The sequence below is a fragment of the Pagrus pagrus genome, assembly GCF_965226575.1.
Source record: "Pagrus pagrus genome assembly, chromosome: 15".
NCBI lineage: Eukaryota > Metazoa > Chordata > Actinopteri > Spariformes > Sparidae > Pagrus > Pagrus pagrus.
This window is the reverse complement of record NC_140199.1, coordinates 17,721,303-17,743,546: the sequence shown is the minus strand read 5'-3', so window position 1 is coordinate 17,743,546 and position 22,244 is coordinate 17,721,303. Positions and strand designations below refer to the sequence as shown.

The window sequence follows — 22,244 nt, the reverse complement described above, 5'->3', positions numbered from 1 at the left end:
AGAAATAAAACATCCGGAGTGATTCTTCTTGCACGGTGAGAGAGAGAGAGAGAGAGAGAAAGCCCTCTTCACCGACATGAATCTTTCATGGCTTATAGCTCTCTGATGCTCGCCTAGTAAGAGGAAAAAATAGATGAAAAAATAGCCTCCTGCGTGTGGCACCTGTTGCCCAATAGTCACAGCTGAGGACAGCGCGTTCTTGACCCGGGGTAAATGTGTCAATGCGGCAAGACGAAAAGGTTTCTCCGGATGTGAAAGCTGACAAATGATCTATATACTGAAACAAATTGGAATTGTCTTTTTCCTCCGTCACAGGTTATCAGTTCCCGGTGTGCTCCTGACACTGTCCCCATGATGACTCCCTCCATCAGGCAGTCGGCTCTGCTCTAAAGCTCCTGCGGTGGCGGAAAGCTATTATACCATCAAGCCCAGTGGAAGTGGCATGATGTGGCCCTCTATTTTTTATCCTGCGTTATATGGGCTCACTTAACCTCCTGCTCCTCTTAACAGACTGGCCTATGGCGAGGGACAATCGCGTTGGCCCTTTGGTGCAAATTTGGCGCTGCCTGAAAGGTGCAAACACATCAGGACACACACAGATGAGTAATGCTCCTGAGGTGAGGCTCATTGTGTAACCGCCTTTGATGTGTTTTTTCTGGTGGCATCAGCAGCCATAAAAAAGGTAGATCCGATTTAACGGATCTGCGATTACTTAAAATATTCCCTTTGCTAAAAGATCTGAGCATACATTGCTAGAAATGCTAGAAATGTGGCCCCCCTTTATAGATCTTTCCCCGCAATGCTCCTCTCCCTCTGTCTGTCCAGAGCTGCAGGGTGCTGAACACCGTTCCCCCCTCTCCTTCTCTTCAACAAAAAACTGCAAAGATGGAAAGATACTTAATGAGTGGAGAGAGAAACGAGGACAATGTTCCCCTTGGAGAGCCGTGAGACGTACCTGAGGGAAACAGCAGTGTCCTGACACAACACTGTGACATCTGTCTGCACTGCAGTGTCTCGCTGCAGCAAAAAGTCTCAAAACATGACGGCCAAAACCTGGTTACAATCATCACACACCATTACACAAACATCTATTGCAGTTTTGGGGCAGAAGTGTTCAAGTTCTACAACAATACGTAAACTAGAATGAAAAAAGACTCCGCTCTATGGAAACGTATTTAAATCAGCTAGATACCTACAGTGTTGTACAAAGTACCCGAAGGTCATACTTGAGTAAAAGCAAAGATATCAAGCTAAAATATTACTCTGGTCACCCATACAAATAGTACTTGAGTTAAAATTTTAAAGTATTTGATTTTAAATGTACTTAAGTAATCAACCAATCTGATTATCAGATTCGATCTGATTCAACATTTTTCTGATTATCAGAAACATAAAAAAACAGTGTTTTTTTAATCCAGTGGCTGATGAAATAAATTAATTTGAAAATGTGTTCCTTTGGCTCTGCAGCAGGTAATCTGCCAAGTAACAAGTAACTAAAGTTATCAAATAAATGTAGTGGAGTAAAAGTACAATATTTGCCTTCAAAATTTAGTGGAGTGGAAGTATAAAGTAGCAGACAATGAAAATACTCAAGTACAAGTACCTCAACATTGTACTTAAGTGTAGTGCTTGAGTAAATGTACTTAGATTTGCATGAGAAAGGTTACATTATTGAAATATTACTCAATTATAAGTAAAACTACTGGTATTAAAATAATACTTAAGTAGAAGTACAAAGTATTTTTAATGCTAATCAGAGTATTTTCAGTCTAAATAACACCAGGGTTGTCATTGGCCCGTTTGTGATCGGATAGCCTAAATGGCTACAAAAATGCAGATGAAAGGTTTAGATATTAATTCAAATTGTACTCATCATGATTTTAAAATGAATTAATTACATGGTGTGATGCATTCTTAAGTACAAGTAAATTACAGATGTAATCCTGCTGTCAAACCAACCAACAAACAAACAGACACTGGGTTGGAACCTCCTTGGTGGAGGTAAAAAGGGAATGTGCAGGGAAATGAAGGGGGGAAAATTCTGGTCACTACATGTCACCGAGTTAATCCCCGAGTTTCAAAGTCATGAAAGGGGATTGATTTACATAAGGCCGAGGTGATTTTTCTGGCACTGCAATACCGGCCTCAGTAGGTGGTAGATTAGTCTCTTGAACTTGTGGAACAAATCTCACTTAAGCCTGAATTATATTTCAGAGTTGAGCAGTCACTGTGGGAATCGGGAGTGATTTATGGTCCTGCAAAGGCTTTACCTGTTGACTACTGTAAGACCGCTGTGACACTTGATTGGCAGCGCTGGCAATTGTGTCGTGCATTCATTCTTTGTTCGCTTTATGATACGGAGCTCTGCAGTGAAAACGGTTTCCTAGATTAGGAAGAAGGTAATTTGTTCAGCATTTCTGAGAGGGGAAGATAAGCAGCCTTTCTCTGACCTCTTCGATGTTGTCTTCGCTATCACCAAACACTATTATGTGTAGTTACGTTTCCTCGGCAGCTACGCATACACCTGCAGGCTCGACTTTTATCTTTTTCAGATCCCTGCTTTTGTTATCGTGAATTAAAAATTAAAGCTTGAAATTACGTTTTTAATTCTGAGAGCTGATAAACTCTATTAAACAATTTTCATTTCCATTTTCCAGATTTTGGTCGTCAGATGGCAACAGCAGATACACATTTGACAGCAATGGCTTTCTTAGAAAAATGTATCATTTGTGATTTCTATCACCTAAAATCACATCTCGAAAGCTCCTTAATGCTTTTCCCAGCCCATCTGCACACAGTCGGCTCACTGTGATCTACAACGTGATCTAAAATACATTCACATATGCCCTGTTCTCTTCTTACAGCCAGGCAATTACAGCACAGTCTACATCACTGCTTTCGGGGATATTCTTTCTGCAGAGTTGATCATGAGGCTATTATGAAGGCTGTCTTGCTCCAGGACACTCTCACTCACCAGGCGTCCTTTCTGTTCTGTTCGCGGCAAAAAAAATAAAAAGAGGCCTTTTCACACACATACACACTGGCAAAACACAAAAGCAGCAGACTGACATCTCCTCAGCAGTGCGCATACACACAAAACTTCCTCAAATAAAGCTTTCTACATGCGGTGGAAGAAAATTACGCACCAAAACAAACAAAAACATGCTCGGTAGACCACTCTATTTCTGAGCTGCTGTGCTTCCTGTCCAATATTAGCTTCCTCACATAAACACATTAACAGGGCGGTGAAAGTCCGGCTTGCTTAAAATGAAGATTACGGGGTGCTCCACTATTAAACACATGCACGGCAAGCATAACATTAATGATTAAAACAGAGCGTACAAAAATACTGATGACCAAATATAAAAAACTGGCCTCCGCCGGGCGTTTGGTTTGAGGTCTGTGAGGAGGACTGCCAGTTGGAAGTGCTTCAAGCCCCACTTAGTCCGGGCTCTCCGTAGTTTCTTAGATTACTTTATTGCTTTTCTATCCTCCCTATGTGTCAGTTTCGCTCGTATATCAAAGTCTGTATCTGCAGACAGTCTCTCATAGCGAAGGCATGGGGTGTTGTATGGCAGGTGAACAAACTCAAGTATCAGCTCCTTGAAATCCGGCCGGAATAACATCCTGGAGCACTTATTTACAAAGTTACTTTGCTATAATTGGATACACAAAGTCTGTCATCATCTGGAGTGCATTTAACTTGCTTTAGAGAGGACACTACACCGCTCTTGTTTAAGCGCGTAGCACAGTCTTAATATACAAGAGGGACACGGCTGACACTTTCTATTATATGAGTCTTTCCCCTGTCAGTTGAAAGGATGGGTTCATGCTAATGAATGTAATTACACTAATAAGCAGCCCATTCTCCGATAGAAAGATAAGCAATAGAGCACTCGCTAGTCCCCCCACGCTCCTTTCCATCCTGCAGTTTTATTAGATGAGAAAATAAAGGCCTTAAGATCACACAATGAATCCATCTCTGACACCTGCGAAGACAGAGCCCATATCACTAATAGCCATTTTATTCAAACAGAGATAATGCAAGATGACATACCCTGCCATCCCTGCAGAATATCAAATCACCTGCTCTCAGATAAGTAAGTTGTCAAAAGTGAGTTACTTGAGTGTCCTATCAGCAGAAAATGTGTGTCAAAGTAGTCGATGCTGGCTATAGAGAGAGCTGGATTCATATTGATTCTTTTAAAGTGTGATATTGGCTGTTTTATGCCTCCACCTGGGAGCCTCTGTTCATCTATAATAAGCAACCCACATATGGGACAAAGGTTCTTGCTATTTGAAGTGAATCCCTCCCCTGTTTCCTTCTATAGCTAACGTAAACGTCAGATACAGAGAGGGCTATTTCAAATTACAAATGTATATCATAATATCATTACATTATTCATAATACTGATATTCTGCAGTAAAAGCAAAATAAAAGATAATAAATAATTGGATTATTTGCGAATAGTAAAAGGTTACCTTAGCTTAGCATAAAGAGTGGAAACAGGTGGAAACAGCTAGCCTGGCTCTGGCAGAAGGTAACAAAATCGACCTCCCAACACCACAACATTAAACACACAGCTATATGTCAATATGTCTCTCAAAATGTTGTGGTTTTACAAGGCTTATGTGATGCAGTCTGGATGCAGTGACTTCCTGGAGTCATGGTTGGTTTCCTGGCAACCTGATATTGACGTAGTAGTATTCACTCAATGAAGTTACAAACCTAGGACTTCATGAATGAATGATACTCTGCACTGGTCGCTCTGAGAGAGAAGATTAGCACTCTGTTACCCTGAAAACGCTCCTTCCGGTTAAGTGACCAGATGCACCAGAAGTGGAGCACATAACTTGCGTGAGGTAAAATAGATATATTACCCAAAATATTGCACTTTTCCTTTAATAACTGTTGTTCCCTATCAAATGTCCCTGATCGAGACACTCAACCGGATCGCTCCAGTGCTGCTTAATCATCAACAGCAGTCTGAGGTGGTACTCAAAACATTGAGGGCATCTCCATGGACTCACCCCCTGCTCATCCAACTTGAGTAGCTGCTCCGGGACCTTTGGGGAGTTGAGGGCCAGCCTCAGACACTGGATATTAAGCTCGGGGATGACGTACTCCAGCACTTCTTTCAGCGGCAGGCCGCGGGCCGTCCCGTGTCGTGCAGTGGACGGAATGGCATCCTCCAGGATGGCTCCACGGAGCGTGGTCAGCTGACAGAAAAGACAGATGGTGAAGATTCATCGTGTCGCCTTGTACAACGTGTTTTGGCTAGGTCTGCGTGGCACTATATCCATGGAGGTCAATATGTCTGTGAATCAGTGGCTTTATTCATTTGGATCTCTTTGCCCACACTGTGCTTGAGTGATTACATTTTATTTCAAAATGCTGGAAATGAAAACCAGGCTTCATCCCTTTATGTTATGCCATATTAATTAGAGCAGTGGCTCCATTACGGCTCCATTGGAGGGCATTAGGAACTCAAATTCTAAATAATTAACATAAGCTGACTGCGCAGTAGATGTTAAGTGGTATTTTACTGTTAAGATCATTAATGTGCCAGTAAACATTAACCCAAACAGCTTCAGAACACCCACTCTGTAACCCTCTGTTGTTGTTTGGAGCATCACAGACACATTTAAGCTCATAAATCCCATTTGCATCCACACAGCCTGTGAACGTTAATGTCAGCAGTCAATGGCTGTCCGACAGAGAGGCTTTCTGAAAAGCAGATTACTTGATAGACTCACAGAGGAAGGGAGAGTGAGAGTGGGGCAGTGAGGCAGAGAGCGCTGAGGCTAAATGATAGGAGTACATGCAAATAGACGCTCCAGTGGTTGGGGAGTTAAAACATTTTCTGCGTGCTACTTGCAGGGCTACCATGACCCAGATACATTGTTTTATCATGGGAGTGGTGCTTAAACCAAGAATGGCACTGGATATCAGTGACATTTCCCTGCCTGACACATCTGTTGCACCTGAATTATTCAGTGGATGAGACCACCCAGTATCAGTCAAGGAGAGGGTTCTGTACCACCAGGGACTGAGAGGTTTGTGGATTAATCAGCTTCTGTGTGCACGCGCGTAGGTGTGCGAGAGTGTAAGCGAGCCGGGGTGATCACACCGACTCCGATAGACTGCATCAGTGTTTGCATGACTGGCCAACTGAGTCACAACTGGCACGGCGTCACTGGACACATTAAGGTGGTAGGAGCAGATTTGGGAGCTGTGAGAAGCCTCCTCTTGTTTTTCGGAGGTACTGAAGCGTTACCTCCACTCTCATACTGCTTGAATGAGCGCTGAGCTGAGTGACCTTAACATGTCTTGCCGAATGCAATATATGAGAAACGCACTTTAAAAGCTTGTTTTGGCTTGTACTCGATTCTTTAATAGGGCTACAGATATCACGCAGGTATCTCTTACCATGCACAGTTCTACGCTGATGTGAGATTAAAGTTACCTGGCTGGTTCTGAAGGTGACTCTGTAGTTGAATTGCATTCCTTCTTTCTCCTTCCCATCGTCCAGCCTCTCCCTGCGGATGCTGACAGCCACAGGTCCAAGATTGTCATCGAACCCAAAATAGTTTTGATGTTCTGGAGGACAAGTAAGAGAGAGCGTTATCAAACACAGACTAAAAAAGCAGAAAAGTTGTCTACTGCCTGTCTAAGCATCAAATGAAGTGCTCTGAGGTGACATCAACTTTAGTGAATAGACAAACTTGCAAAGTTGTGAAAATTGTTATTAAAGGATGAGTTCACCTAAAAACAAAAATTCTGACATTATCTACTTGCCCCCATGTCAGACGAAGTAGGCTGAAGTTTCATAGCCCACAGCTTAAAGTGTTAGTGCATACCCTTTCTGAAGTGAGCACACGACCTCAACCGCACGTACCGGGTGCAAATGAAGTCTTGTTAAATCAATTTGGGATCATGAGGTTTCCGGAGACTTGGATTACTTTGAGGAGCTGTGTAGAGACATTTTACGTTTTTGTTTTCAGGTGTTTTTTTAAGTTTTAAAACAAGTCCAGATCTGCTTCAGCTGTTGAGAAGAAAGCTGTGATGCTGTTTTGCTGAGAGGCTTCCTGAAAAGTTTTGTGGACTTTGACACTTGACCTGACTTTCCATCTGCAAGCCGCCCTCTTGGAAATTTAAAGTCAGGTCAAGTTTCAGAAAATGATTTTTACTTTTGGTTGAACTTGTCCTTTAACCTTGTTCAAATCTTTATCAAATCACTGCTTTTGCTTGAGCAGAATATTGATTTATATGATTGAGTCCATATATTTATCCATCCATGTTAAAATTCTCTGGGCTTTGGCAAGCAGTTGCAGTGATTACAGAAAGCAGCAGGGGTCCAACGGAGATTTGAAAATGATTGGCTTGGGGATTAGAACCCGGTTTGTAGTGGCAACACGGGGATTAAAAAAGTAAATAAATATAAATGCAACCCTGGAAAGTATGACCCACTCTGACCCATCACTGGCCCAAATACTTCACACAGCGTTGTAACTCCACAAAAGCACAAAGTATTGCCGCAGTCAGACACGTTTTTGTTTGGCGTGGTTCAGTATTAAAGATGGATTTGGGACTCTGATTAAAAAGTAATAATCATCCTTCGCATTCTTCATTCGGGAGCGGTGAATTTATGATCCGACCACACACATACCTTTATAATGCAGATCCTGTGTAAACCCGAAAACACAGGGAAGTGTCGGGGGGCTTTTTGCATCCGGAGTCATGCCACTGCAGAAGGAAAATCTGCTCCCGCTACCGTATAACACCTAGGCGTTACGAACCATGCTGAAACTTCACTCAAGCCAATTTCTCTCTGCTTTGTTTTAATGGCATATTGCTTCATTGGATAATTAACAGTGCAGGGTGGAAGAATACGTGGGAAGAGACAGACAAAGCTACATTTAAACCCAGGACAAAGTGGTTACACGGTATGCACCCGAAACCACTAGGCTACCACCAGGATGTCCTCTCTGACCAGGCTTAGAGTATTTGTGTCCTGTAGTGGAACAGAAAAAGAACAGCGTGTGACATTGCTGGGACTGACAAACCAATTTATGGACTTTATATGAGCTGCTGGTCAAAACAAACAAACGAACAAGAGATTTATATAATTTAAGAATCGGAGTTTTAGCAACAGGGCCTGTGGATCTTGATGTTCAGCTGGTCAGGACATCCATTCATTGTGCTCAGACAAAGTCTCCTACTGTCTTTCTAACCCTGCCTCCTCTCCAGTGTACAGGAAAATGACTCTAACTCCTAATGGGAAGTCAATTTCTCATTATATTTACTCATCAGGATGCATATTTTTTTTCATTTGTGGACCCTCATGAGTTTTCCTCTTTTGTCACGATGATAATTTGTGCAATGAATAATATTTAGGGGTATTATTATAATGGCAATCTGCCCATTTTATTATTCTCATAGGTTATATAACATTTTAGCCTCATTTCTGGTAAGACTTCAGGAATTGCAAAGTTGCTAATATGTTGTTTGTTCCTCCCAGCATGTTTGTATAGTGGGGTATGATGAAAAATATAATGGACACTAGGGGAGTCACCCGAAGGGTTTTAGCCTTTTAGTTTTAATATTACAAGAAGCAGCACTTGTTTCTGTGTTGACATAAGAGAGAACAAATTTTGAAATTCATTAAAGATGCCTAAATAAGACACTCAAAAAGAGTGTACTTAAAAACACATTCTGTACTTACTCTTACAAACATCGGAGTATGTGTGTGTGTGTGTGTGTGTGTGTGTGTGTGTGTGTGTGTGTGTGTGTCTCTGTGTGTCTGTTTAGGACATGGACAGGAGCAGAGCTTTGCACACAATAAGCGGTGCCTTGAGCAAACACTCCCTAATCCAGGCTAAAGCCGGGGAGAAAGACCTGGATCCTGCAGACAACAAAAGAAAAACCTCAAAGCACTGACGTTCGCAAAGTGATTCCTGCAGAAGTTTCGACATTGCATCTACGCCGAGTGAAAACGCTGATTCTTGTCCCTGTGGCCTTAACATCGGGGCAATGTGCTTATCAGCATGAATAATGAATTAACTGTATGTAGGCACTATGAGGTCAGCTGTCTGAGGAATGCACGGCTTGTCAGGGACAGTGGACTGAGGGGAAATGCTCTGTGAGGCATAAGGTCAAATGGTGGCAGGACGAGAGATGCCTATGCATATCAGGCATATAGGGATCCAAATACCAACGGCAAAGTGACGGGGGCAGGGTTGACCATAGAGGAAAGCTTTTTGTCAACACATTTGTAGAAACAAGTCACTGGTAAACAACAATAGGTGTTGACAAAAGGCTAAAAGGTCAAATAATGCCTCTATGTCACCCTGTCTCCATATAAGGCATCAACTACTTCAAGTGATTCTCGATGACTGGGCCTGGACTCGCTATCGGTCTATCAGCATTGGCTACGGGGCAAAAAAGATATAATCTGACAAGTACCAATCATCTATCCATCCAAAATGGACTGGATGAAACCGCATAAAACACACCCTCGAACTGTCGCTGATATGGATCATTTCCACCATGATAAATAGTGTGTATGTGCTAATTTCTCACTGAGCAGTGAGTGTTATTTTACATGACATCTAATAAACTTCAGTTTCACACTTCTCTCCCTCTGTCAAAACTGTACATGTGCGCTCCCTCTCTCTTGCACGCCATCACCGGGGCACTTCCTGTCACTCTCTCTGATCATGACAGATGTAAGGTTACAAAAACGATGAGCTCGTAGAGGAATCAGCTTACTTTTGAAGAGAAATAGAAGGAATAGGTGCCATTTTAAGGATATCGATGTTGTAATTACTTTCTTTTCCTATAAAATCCATGTCCATATATTAGAGAATCTTATGTATATAATACATGTGAGCGGAGGATCTTTAAGCATTACTTTTGAGATTGTTGAATGTGCAGAGTTAGAAAATGTTGAGAACCCCTGGTTTACATCACCCTCTATTGTATCTAAACAGCCTACCAAGTACAGTATGTAACCAGGACCTGTGTGTAACCATGCTTGGCGTGAGTGTGGATGAAACATCGTGTCCATTAGGGCAGCCTGGGGAGAAACACTCCTGTTGCTAAGGGAAGGAGGGCTCGAGGCAATCAATCTGATCAATGTTCAGCCCAGGTTGATAAAAGCCTGCCCTAAAGTGGTGTCACGCGGTCATGTTTGTGTGAGTGTGTGTGCGAGTATGTGCTGTTTTGTATGTGTGTGTGTTTTTGGTGAAGCGAAGGTGACGACAGACTTGTCGTTCCAATAAAACACCTCATGAACGAAGGGCAAGGGCTACATCCACATGCTGTGAAAAAGGCATCTTCCGTAAAACCAACAACATCAAAACGAAACAGACAGCGACACAAGGCACTTCAATTATACATTTGACCTCGTTGCCACGGAATGAGGTTAAATGGATAAACAACTACACCAGTTTTGGGATGGGGAGAACATGAGGCAACATTTCAGAGTAAATGGTTATGGGAGAAAGCTCAATTTTACATTTAAACACAATGTAAGAAGAGCTGGGGCCTCATTACAGAAAAATGTCCGAGCTGCTTGTCCTATTTTAACTTAAGTTTCAAAAATAGAAAAAAAATATCTTACTTTACAGAAGCAACTCATGACTGTGTCCTATCCTATCTCAGACATATCTTAACTTAAGAAACTTAAACTGTAAACTCAATTCCTCTTTAAATCGGCAGTCATCCTGGCTGTCACGCCTGTATCCAACACTTCCTTTCAATCATAACATTTCGGTGTTCATGGTGTTCCCCATCTTCATTGCCATACAGATCTAACAACAGCTAGCTGTAGTTATTTTAAATTTCAGAAAGGATGAATGTTATCTTAACTTATTAGTTTCCTTACTCAGGATATTCTTCAGTTAGGACACTTCTGTGAAAGGCTAAATTCTTATCCTAAATGCAATTAGGAGACATGATTCAGTAATACCAAAAATCCTAAATGTCATCCTGAACTGAGATAAGATAGGATTTCAGACTTAGGAAGTTTCTGTAATGAGGCCCCACATCCATAATGGTCTAATTAACCTTGACGGAAGATATCAAACCTCAACTGAGGAATATTTTAATACACAGTATCTTTCTGAAGAAGGTCAGGCATTTCTCAGTGTGAAAGGTGAAGCAGCTGTTTTCTGGGGAGGCTTAAGAATGGGTAACTCAATCTGCTGACAGCAGCGAACACAGACGCGCAGACAGTGAGAAAAACAGATATGTATAATGCGGTGATGGGTTGGGGTCGGCATGGTATTTCCAGCATTGGTCACATAGGTGTTTTAATGAGGGGACCTGGGACCTTGGAATAGTTTTGCTGACCCCAAAGTTTCATAGGGGGGGTCCCGACACCCCAGCGGCCCCCGCGGGGAACAGCTGCAACACTCCCTCTCGCTCACCTCTCTCTTCTCACATGACTAATCACAGCTTCTCTGCAGGGTTCAGGGCAATATCACAGAGAGGACATGACCGTTCCTCTCCCGAGGAAGTGAAACACACACCCTCGCACCCAACACAGGCCTGCTATTGTTCTGGCCCCTATTTCATCTGGTCCTACAAAAATAACTGGGCCGCCAAGATATCTGACCCAATGAGCGGAGGCTGGTCCATAAGAGAACTCTCACACGGCATTGTGCATAGTCTTGTTTCAAGGAAGTTTGGCCTGGAAAGTCTAATCATCCTCAACACGGAGTCATTTAATTCTTCCTGAATCATCACTTTAAATCTCTGTAAACCCCCAAAAAATACACAGTCATCATGAGCATTCCTTACCTCTCCCATAGAAGTACTTGTGGTAGTAGTATGCTCCAAGGTCAATGTGCTCAATGATGTAGCGTTTGACCTTCTCCCTGTGGATAGGCTGGTTTTCTCGAGGCACCTCCAGCACAGAGACTCCTGCATTGGTGCAGTGGGAGCTTAAAGATGACTCAAAAGAGCAGCTCTCTGACACACCACTGTAGTTGGCACTGTTGGCTCTGGAGAGGGAGATCCTCCTCTCGCCCTCACCGCCAATTTCATTGCGAAAGTGTGGACAGCTCAGCACCAAATTGTTGCCCTTCCCGTCCCCCTCGTCAACGTCCAAGTTCTCCTTAGGGTTCAAGTCCTCCCTGCTGCCCAGTGGTGACTCAAACAAGGGGGCATTTACATTGCTACATCCTGCTGCTCCGCCATCGTTCCCTACTCCAGGTCCAGCTCCAACCACAGCTCCAATTCCAACCACTCCAACAGCTCCAGGCCCTATTCCAGCCGAGGCGGCTGAAGCCCCAGTAGTGGTGTTCTTCCTCTGGCTCAGGTTAGCTCTGCTCGCCACCGCCTCGCTGATGTTGAAAAGAACGCTCTGGACATCATAGTGCGCAAAGCATTTCTGGAAGCTGAGTGGACGCCGGTCATCCTCTATTGAGAGCCTCAAGGCGTCGCTCTCACTCTTTATGGTCCGCAGTTTCCTGAAGAGAGATGTCTCAGATGATTCCGATTTAAGACGCCTCATGAACGACTTCTCCCGCTCCCGGCTATAGAGAAGAGAGCTGTCTATGTAGTCGTAGCCTGGAATGTGGACTATCTCACCCCTGGCAATCTGGGCTGCAGTCTGCAGACTGGGGGAGAGGGAGGCATCACAGCGCAACAACTCAGGGAATCCCAGAGGCGGTATGCTACGGTGGTCCAGGGTGTCCACTCGGTAGCCCCGAAGCATGGTGAAGAAGCCATCTCCACTCAAGCCTTGGCGGTCAATGGAGGATGTGCTGCCGTATTCACGGTGCAGCGAGGCCCCAGTGTTTGGATTGACAGCATTCTGGTCCATTATGTCCTCAGAGTCAATGTCACTAATGGTCACATCACTGTTACTGCGTTGACGGATCGGATGGAGACCCTTCAGCGGGGAGTGGCTGAGAAGGTCACTCAGCGAGTATTTGTCAGAGTAGTCCACCTCCACACAGACTGCTTCGCCTTGCTCCAGTATTTCCACTGCGTGTTCCTGCTGGCCGTTCTGAAATACCGGTATCACACTCTGATAGTTGGGGGAAGGCCGTCCGTCCCATCCATCTTTCCTTGGTGGCCATTCTGTCACCCTGGCCCTGACGCCCATTTTAGGCATGGCTGGGGTACCATTTGTTTTGCCTGCACCTTCAGGTTTCCCCTGCATGTTGGAGGCTGGTGGTCCCATGCTACTATTCAAAGCTTTGAGTTTCCTGCCAAATAGCTCCTCTGTCTGCATGGCTCTGGAGTATTCTTCTGGGCCTCCCACAATTCCCACAAGGTTTGATTTGTTATCCGTCACAGGGCTCAAAATACTCATATCCTGCTGGCAGACTCCTTGAAGAGCACACTTTCAGGACCCGTCTTCATTACATCATGTGATTTGCTCAGTGGTGAGTGGAGGAGGAGCCTCTTTCCTGAGTCAATGAGGCAGCCGTCGTCATAACTCACAGAAGGCGCCTGGCACAACGATCGACACGCAGCATTTGGATGTCAAGGACAAGTGTCTGAGGAGCGCTGAGGCACAGCGGAGTGGAGTTTTCTCACAGCGTGCCACCGATGCAGAACGACAGCTGGAAGAGTTGGATCTGTGACACAGAAACAAAAACACAGAAGAAAATGTTAGCACACTGAAGTGGGTTAGAGCACTTTGAAACATTTAAAACATTTAAAACAGGGAAAAGCAGTTTGCATTGCTCAAAATGACCCGAAAACACAGCACATCCAGTTCAGCTATAAAAATTATCATCCCGCTGACCTAAATGTTGTGTTATCTCGTGATAAACTCCCACCAAGGTGCATGTAGGGCTGTATTACTTTTGGAACTATGTAGAGCATATCACTGAATACGGATAATTAGTGAATTCGAGAGGAGCTGATGCCATTATGGGTTTATAACAAGATAGATGTATATCTTGGTGCTTCAAGCCAATGCCTAACAGATGGTGGTGAAGCAAATTACCACAACAAGAGGCAGATGTTCAGCTAAATGTTCGCATGTACCAATATCTGATCCAACTGCTCGCAGCATCATCAAGCCTGCAAATTATACAGGAAGGATAGTTCTGCATATTCAACGCCAGTGCCATTTTGCATTTTTATCAGATGTACTTGGTTAGGAGGAAAATGAACAAGGACACAATGAGGTAAACTGGCTATGGGGTGAAGTCCGGTCCAATACTGTTAGAGAGACGAAGTTTCCAAGTTTACTCTTTCCCCTTGTTCAGTTTTGTTCTGCTGGGGAAAAATACACAGACAAAAGGCTGATATCAGCAGTTTCATTCATTAACCTGAACATCTGAGGACAGGGAGAAGGAGAGTGAAAACATTGCTCGGCTTGTCCTTGAAAAAGAGTTTCATTCCCTCCTGGGTATTTTAGATGTCAGATATACACGGGCTGCAAACTCACATGGTTTCCATTTTTATCTGTAAGTAAAGTCCCTGTACATCAACCATGTGTACACTATTGTTGAATAGGCGCCACGTTGGCCATACAGCCTCCATCAACTGCAGAAAACGATTTGACACGGACAATGCAATTAAGACACTGACAAACAAAGACTGCACTGTTTACTGACGCTGAAGGCAAGCCTCCGGGAGGAAGTGAGCAAATTGAGAAATTGAGGAAACACAAGCAGATTCTTCTCTCATCGATCTCATCCCATGTTATTGGGTGTGTCCAGTGGGAGTAAGGGACTGAGGTGTTACACTGGATTCATTTCCTCAAATACTGACTTCTGCATAAAGGATCACACAACACCAAGCGGCAGTCGAGAATGTGACAGGGACGGATATAGAGAAATAATGATAGGGTGGCTAGAGGGTGGCATGAAGACTTTATGGGGTGCCAGAAATATACTGTATGTATGTATGCATGTCATTCAATCGTGTCTTATATATGAATATTTATTTTGGAAAAGCTGACAAAAAGATGAAAAAGAAAGATATTCTTTAAATCTGCAGATACTGATATGGATACCAGAGCTCACCAGAGCTCCTTTTTCTTGAATATTATTATCATCATTATTAAAGTGGATGTTGCTAGTATTATGCGTAAGGTTAACCAAGACTTGCAGAGCACTTCTTATTGAAAGAGCAAATCTACAAAAAGACATTCAAGTCAAATGTATTCCTAGGTGATGAAGATTTCAGACACAAACAGGTGTCGGGGAGAAAACTGCTATGGCAACTCTAATGTTTTGAAAAACTTGAACAACTCAAACAATGCATTATCAGCTAATGGCAAGTAGATTTCTGTAAAATAGAAAAAAGAGAATTTCAAAGAGCGAGCTGACAATCAATCAACCGGAGTATACTCCTCTACTACTCTACTCTACTTTTTAAACTGGCTGTTGTTGTTGTACGTTGAACTTGCATGACTGGTCTGACATATTAACATGTTTGTTTACAGAATTAGCACTTTCAGAGATGTTGGCAGTTGCAGGCTAACAAGGCACACAGGTAAATATTTGGGCATTGTCAGTTTTAAACTGTCAGAACAGGTGTAGTAAACAAAAAATATGCTTCAAAAATACAACCCTGCCACTCCCCATTCTGTACTTCCATTAATGAAGTTGGCACATATTTAGCTGGATAAAAAAGCCATCAGCTGCTGGGAGAAAAAAGTAAATGCTGCCCGCTGCAGGGGCAGTACCTGGGTATGTTGGGGTAGAACCTAGAAGACTATGGGGAGCTTCATCTCTTGCTGCATTCACTTGCAGTCAGACATCAGCGTGTTGCTCTTTTAAATTTCTGAAAAGCCACAACTTTCATAACTACATTTTTGTATTTACGCAAAACTGGGATGGCAGCCAGGGTGTCAAGGCATTTTTTAGGTGTGGCAGCTGCCTTTGGATCTGCCCCGGGACTGCTGCAAATCTTCCTACATTGACCTAAATGCCTTTTTCTTGTTCTGTGGTGGTGTGCCTCATTTCTCCCAGTACTGCAATCATGTGAAAACCCCACGAGTTATCAAATAAACCCTGCACATCACAGAGAACGGGGCTCTGAAGTTTTGGCTGTTTGCTTCAGTGAAGATGATAAGCCCTGTTAGAGCTTTCCTCTCTGGAAGGTTTCACTGTGAAAATGATAGATGAAGTTTAGGCCCAGCGTCCCAAGCTGTGCTCCAGCTCTGTCCACTGGCCTTTAATATGATAGCTTCTGTTTCCAGACAACTGTTTACATTTCTCTTTTGCTGTTAAGGAGGAGGATGAACTATTTTGGGAGGGAAATGTGGGCCACATCAAGATTAGCTACAAGCCAGACTAGACAAAATACATTTGAGTCGGAAACATTGTACTAATAAAGTATGCACCTCTGCAGAGGCCAAATACAGGTTAATGCATGCATGACCCAAATGTGTAGGAATAGACTGAAAATGATACCTTCTCAGTTCAGTGTACTGCCAAACTACCCACAATCCTCTCTCTCCTATTATGGGCTGGTCTGGTTATGAACACAACTTCATTCACTAGCAATAAACTGCAGTGTCTCTGTATTTAACACAAGGCGGAGAGAGGACAGCAAGACATTGTGTTGTGTCATGTGAATGTATAATGTAGTGACAAGAACCGTTCTGGGAAATATGTTTGTCGGTCGCAGTAGGCGAATGATGAATAATGGAATATGTGGTGTGGTGTGCTGCAGTGTAGTGAACAATGACAGCGTCTGTATCTGAAAAGGCCAAAGTGGTAAAATTGGGTATGAAGTTGCTTTTGATAAATAAAGCAACGAATTCTAAATTATAAAAATGGATTCTCCCATTCAAAATGTGGTCCACCGTACACAGCAACAGATGAAAGATCAGACAAAGATCTGAAGCGTGTAAATATGGTTGTACTTAAAGATGGATAACTTTGTCTCTGAATTGTTTGTTAATCTCAATTAACGGCTTGACAAAAGGGAAAGGAGAGAAAAAGTGCTTCAAACACTAAATATCCAGCACCCCAAAACACCATTTAAGTTATCCTGTCAGCGTAACAAAGTATCTTAAATTTACTGTAAATTACTCTAAATTTTTTTTTATCGTTTATCTCTTGGACATTTCCTTTATGTTTCTCCAGTCAACCAAAATCCGCCTCAGGGTCTGTTTCCCAGCCACGATGACAGGGAGCAGAGGTGACTATATGGCAGCCTGCTGACCGACACCCAAATGTCGCCTATTGACTGAACAATTAGAGCAAGTGACAGCAAAATGTGCCACCTGTGCAAACAGCTTTATCAATGGTGACACTCCAACAGAGGCTTTAACGGATGACTGAGAACCGGGAGAACAAAGGAACTGACATACTGTAATCTCAAAGCGTGACAACAACACAGCATGAATGACTTTTCACAGTAGTCCGTGTGGAGTGGCTAAAAAAGATGGAGGGGTGTAATTCTGTCAACACGGCAGCGTCAGGAGAAAACGGCATTATGTCATTGCGTTAAAGATGACTAAATGGACAAACATTAAGATATAAAGAGAATAAAAGACAGGGATGTAGCAAATGCCATTCAAAACTTCTATGGAGGTTTTCAAAGAAGCTTCAAATGTCTCTCATCACATTTTGTGGTGCCATCATCCAATAAAAAAAACTCTTCATGGATTTTTTTTCAATAAATCGTGACTTTTCGACTCTGGTTACTGGAAATGCTCGGATCACATCAGTCGGAAACAATCCTACTCACCCACAACTGGAATCTAATTCTGCAAATGCTACAAGACTAATAACATTAGTGTAGCATAAGTGTAATGCTTATCTGCAACTGTATAGAAAAAGTTTAAACAGAATGAATACAAATACAACAAAAAAGAATTTGAATGGCATCATTAAAGGGCAACTCCACCATTTCACATTAAAGTGTATGTACAGGTCATGGGGAGTACTACTGCATATGTGAAAACAAGTAGTATAAAGCCGTATGTGGCTGCAGGTAATCTGATAAATTGCCTCCAGTGTTGCATTGTGGATTATGTAGGCACCAGGTTTTGAAAAGCAGTTCACTTGTGTAGCATCTCAATCCTACAATACAGTTGGACTCATGATGGACAGTTTAAAAGCAAATTATCAACATCGATACAGCAGAGCCACAGATACATTATCTTTTTTTTATTACATGCATTTTTCCTCTTCAAAACCTGATGCCTACACTCAGCGACTGTTGCGTTGTGGATGCAACAGTCGCTGAGTGAAATCACTGGAGGCAATTTATCAGATTACATGCATGATTCCATCATGATTTTTTTCCATCAACATGCATTCCTCCCGGAGAAAACCAACCGAAAACGTTGAAAAACACCGTATCTTGCAAAGTTTAAGATGTTTATCCGGATCGGCACCTTGATTGCTGCTGACAAACCAACAAACTAACAAAACAACAAACAAACGGACACAGATGATAACATAACCTCCTTGGCGGAGTTAAAAACACACAGAAGCAGTAGACCACTATGTTTATGTTCATACTGTCCAGCCTCTCCTTGTTTGTGTTGCTACAGGGGGTCAGAAAAGGGTGAACTGGCCTTTATTTCACGTCTCGGACAGGACAGGATAAACCAGTGGACATGGTGGTCTGTGTTTCCCTTTCCTGCCTGCTATTAGTGACTTTCCCTGCGACAGTGATTAATGAACTCAGTTGTTTCATTCCACATCCATCCCCCAACCAAAAGAAAGTGCCCCGAGCTACTTGGTCAGCAGAATCTATCTATACCTGAAGGAGGCTGTTTTCTGTCCTCTCCTTTCAGGCTGTGTGTACAAGGGAGGCAGCAGATGGAGGGTGGGCGGTCTGCTTGTCTAACAGCCCTTTATTACTGGAGTAATGCATCGCCATTATGGGTGTTTAAGACACAAGGCCTGGTGAGCAGGGGGGAAGGGATGGAGGAGAGATGGGAGAGAAAGACAGGCCTAATTACAGTAATGAACTCATTTTCTGTCTCTGATGTTCGATGGTCTGTCTTTCATCTCGGTTCATCTAGAGAGGAGTGGCTAGCTGTTCTCGCAGGTCTTAAAATAATCCTGACATTGTGGCCTGATTAAAGGCCCGGCAGATATTAATACGATGTCAGGAAAGTGAACACGGTCTGTCCACCATCCTGGGATTAATAGTATCACTGATAAGCCGTCTCACCAGAGCAGGGCACATGGCGTGATATCTCTGACAGTCTCACTCTACGACTCCTAGATGACTGTCGCTGCGATCATGGAGAGGAAGACCACCCAGACAAAGCTCCGGAGCGCCTTTTGTCGCAGCTCCTTTGCAGTTCTCCGAATTATCCAAATGTTTACAGTGTCGGATGGATCAAAATGGGTACATTCAGAGATACTTTACTCCTCAGCTACTTGAGCTAAGAGTGAAATAGCGTTTTAATTTGAAGAAGAGATTTATGGAAATCAAATCACAACGCAAGGATGTTCTACAAAACAGCACTGCATATATTAACACTTAAGCTCTATTCGACGCCAGTTGCAAACACGTTTTGTGCGCAACAGTATTCAGATTACTCCACTGAGACATGACAGCACTTCAGGAAATTAGGCGCACACTGTGTGCTGCTCAAAAAGCAGGGCCATGTCGTAAACCCTTTAAAAAATACTCTTGAGAGGAATGCCAAATCATTTGCATGCCTGATTTAGACATAAGGTTACCTTTTAAAATATCTTCTTGTGCCAGCCTGAACTAGAGGAGTTTCAAAGGTTTAGTAAATTGTGTGTTGAAATTGCAAAAACTCACCTAGAAGTCGCAATTATGGAGGCAAAATATCAAGATTTGCATGTGTTTGGCCATCACAGGCACAATTTAGCTGTATGTTTCTGCCAGTGCACCGTGCACCCGTTCCACATGATTACAGAATACTATAATAACAGAGCAGCCTGTTATTATATTATTCAGTACACTGGCAAAGCTGAGGCAAGAGCATCTTGTAGGTAAAAGATGAAGCAATTGTATGTAAGCTTTTCACTTCCTTAAATCCTCACATTCCTCTAAAATGTGCCGTCCTCCACGTTATCCACCTCAGGTCAAAGTCAAACATGTTTATTTAACCCCCACCAAGCTGCAGGGCCACTCTGAGCCCCAGGGTGAACACAGACCTGTGATTATAGACAATTATCTTTAATAAACCCTGGTGTAATTGAGCCACATTAATGCTCCTCTGTTCTCAGCAAGCAGGAAGTAGTAGCTGGCCGCGTCCCCAAGACGCCTCGACCTCCAGAGCTGAGGCCAAGCCGTGATGCAGTCATCCACTCCTCCCGCAGCCAAATTAGGGTGCAATGTAGGTTAGAGGCCAAGATGATTACACCAATTTTCCAGCTCATGGACTTCATCATATAGTGAGTCAGGCAGCATTACTATGTGAAGCCCTTCTCCGTGCATTCACAATTTATTTTATTTTAGTTTCTTGTAACCTGCCTTCTCTGGCAGCTCTGCAGCCAGTCAGAGATTTGGATGTCTCACACTGACTGTGTTCATCATTAACGCACGGGAAAAGAAAAAAGCTGAGCGGAAAGCAAACAAACCTGAAGGCACGTTTGCCTATGCTTCACTGCCCGCCATTTGATTCCTCAATAAACTCACAATAAAAACAATGAATCACATTCCATGTCACATCACACTCAAAGGCGATCAAATTTGCGCTGCACACTGTGTTAGTGTTTCGCCCTCTGAGGAGTTGATTTAAAACAACGTGGGAGCTCTGTTTTCAATCCTCTATTGTGAGCAGCTGTTCCAACCTTGCAGTGGGAATGGGAGGGGTGCACGCAATGGTTTTGGGCAGGATAGATATTAAATTCATCACACTTGCAGGCAGAGAAGGAGGGGGTGTATGACTGCAACCAGACACGGGCATCTCCAATCTGATGAAAACATTCCTGTTTCCGCTTCACTGGAGCGATTCTTTACCTTAACTGGGTTAAAGCAAAGGAGATTGTGAGGTTAAGAGGAGAAGGAAAAGTGGTGGAGCGAGAAGAAAAAAACCGAATGGGAGTTTTGCCAAACCTTGCTCAAAGAGATTTGTGCAATTAAACCATACAACCAATTAATTGGGTGATGTTATCCTTGAGAGTTCATTACCGGGGCCTGGGAAAACTGGCATACCATCTTCCCCAAGTGCCTCCAAAACCAGAAGGACACTGTGTGTGTGACTATGAAAGTATGGACCAAAGAAAACCAAATGCACCATTCAACTACTTCCTCTTTCATCTGCTGCTCCCACAATTCAACCTCACAACAGGGAGGAATCTCCCACCAGCTGACACTTAAATTAGCACTGATGCTAAAGCCCTGCCATCAATGTCCAAGCCCAGCCCGTCCTCAACACAGCGATAACTCACTCTATCTGAGCCGGTAAAGAACCCAATCATCTAACTCCACCCTCTCTTATTGTGGTCAGACCACCAACCGAACGCCCCGATGTGCCAATATTGCCTGCAGGGAGTAATGCTGAGATTTTAATGGCCAGTGTGAAAGGAGGGTCACACCCTCAGTGGGAGGTAAGGAAACCAATAAAATGAGTTCCAGCCAGCGGCCTTATCGTGCCTGATGTGTATGTATAAAGGGAAACTAACAGCAAACCACATCCAGCCTACTTTTCCTTTAAAAATACTCACATGGATGAGAATTTAACACGATTTATTTAGGTTAAGTGAGGTTGCGTACATAATGAGCAACAGAATTAAAAGTAATGATTCACTATTGATGGGTGGCCACGTGTAGCATAATCCGTTAGAGAGGATATAGAGACCGTCCACCATTTGACCACCTGTATCCAACCCTCTCCTTCACGTCACTCTATTTCCATCATTACGAGCTCCAGTATACTCGATTTGAAATAAACTTATCATGTCCTCCGAGACTGTTGAATACAGCTCTGTATGTGACTGGAGGTCAGTCCCTTGACGCTGAAAAGGCTGGAATATGCAGAGAAATCTCAGAAACACAGAGCCAGAAATCCTGATGCTGAGAGTTGCAATGAATAGACGCACCAGCTCCAGCTGCAGCTTAGAGTCACAGCTTATGTTACAAGAGGGACGAGATGATTTAGAACGGGTCCCTGTGCTGCTCTGCAACAACAGAAAGCAGACAGCATGTTTGTTCCCTAAACTAAAGAGGAAGATTGAGTGCAGAGCTTACTCTTTTCTAACAACAGAGGAGCGGTACCAAGTGTGTGCCAGCCGCTTTTATCATGTGCCAAAAGAGCGACCCGTTTACATAAAAGCACTAACACTCCAAGTCAGTGAACTTAATGTGATTTTGTTCG

General features: G+C 43.2%; 1 protein-coding gene across 6 annotated transcripts in view; it reads right to left on the bottom strand.

The window, feature by feature from the left end:
- Positions 1–22,244, bottom strand: part of LOC311270612 (signal-induced proliferation-associated 1-like protein 2) — an 89,273-nt gene that overhangs the window by 42,579 nt on the left and 24,450 nt on the right. For all 6 annotated transcript variants that reach the window (XM_084375596.1, XM_084375600.1, XM_084375598.1 and 3 more), the window contains exons 2-4: positions 11,807–13,596; positions 6,468–6,601; positions 5,032–5,220 (exon numbers count right to left, since the gene is read on the bottom strand). In XM_084375596.1, the coding sequence (XP_084231722.1) occupies positions 5,032–5,220; positions 6,468–6,601; positions 11,807–13,328 (1,845 nt within the window). In that variant the 5' untranslated portion in view covers positions 13,329–13,596. The remainder of the gene's footprint in view (positions 1–5,031; positions 5,221–6,467; positions 6,602–11,806; positions 13,597–22,244) is intronic.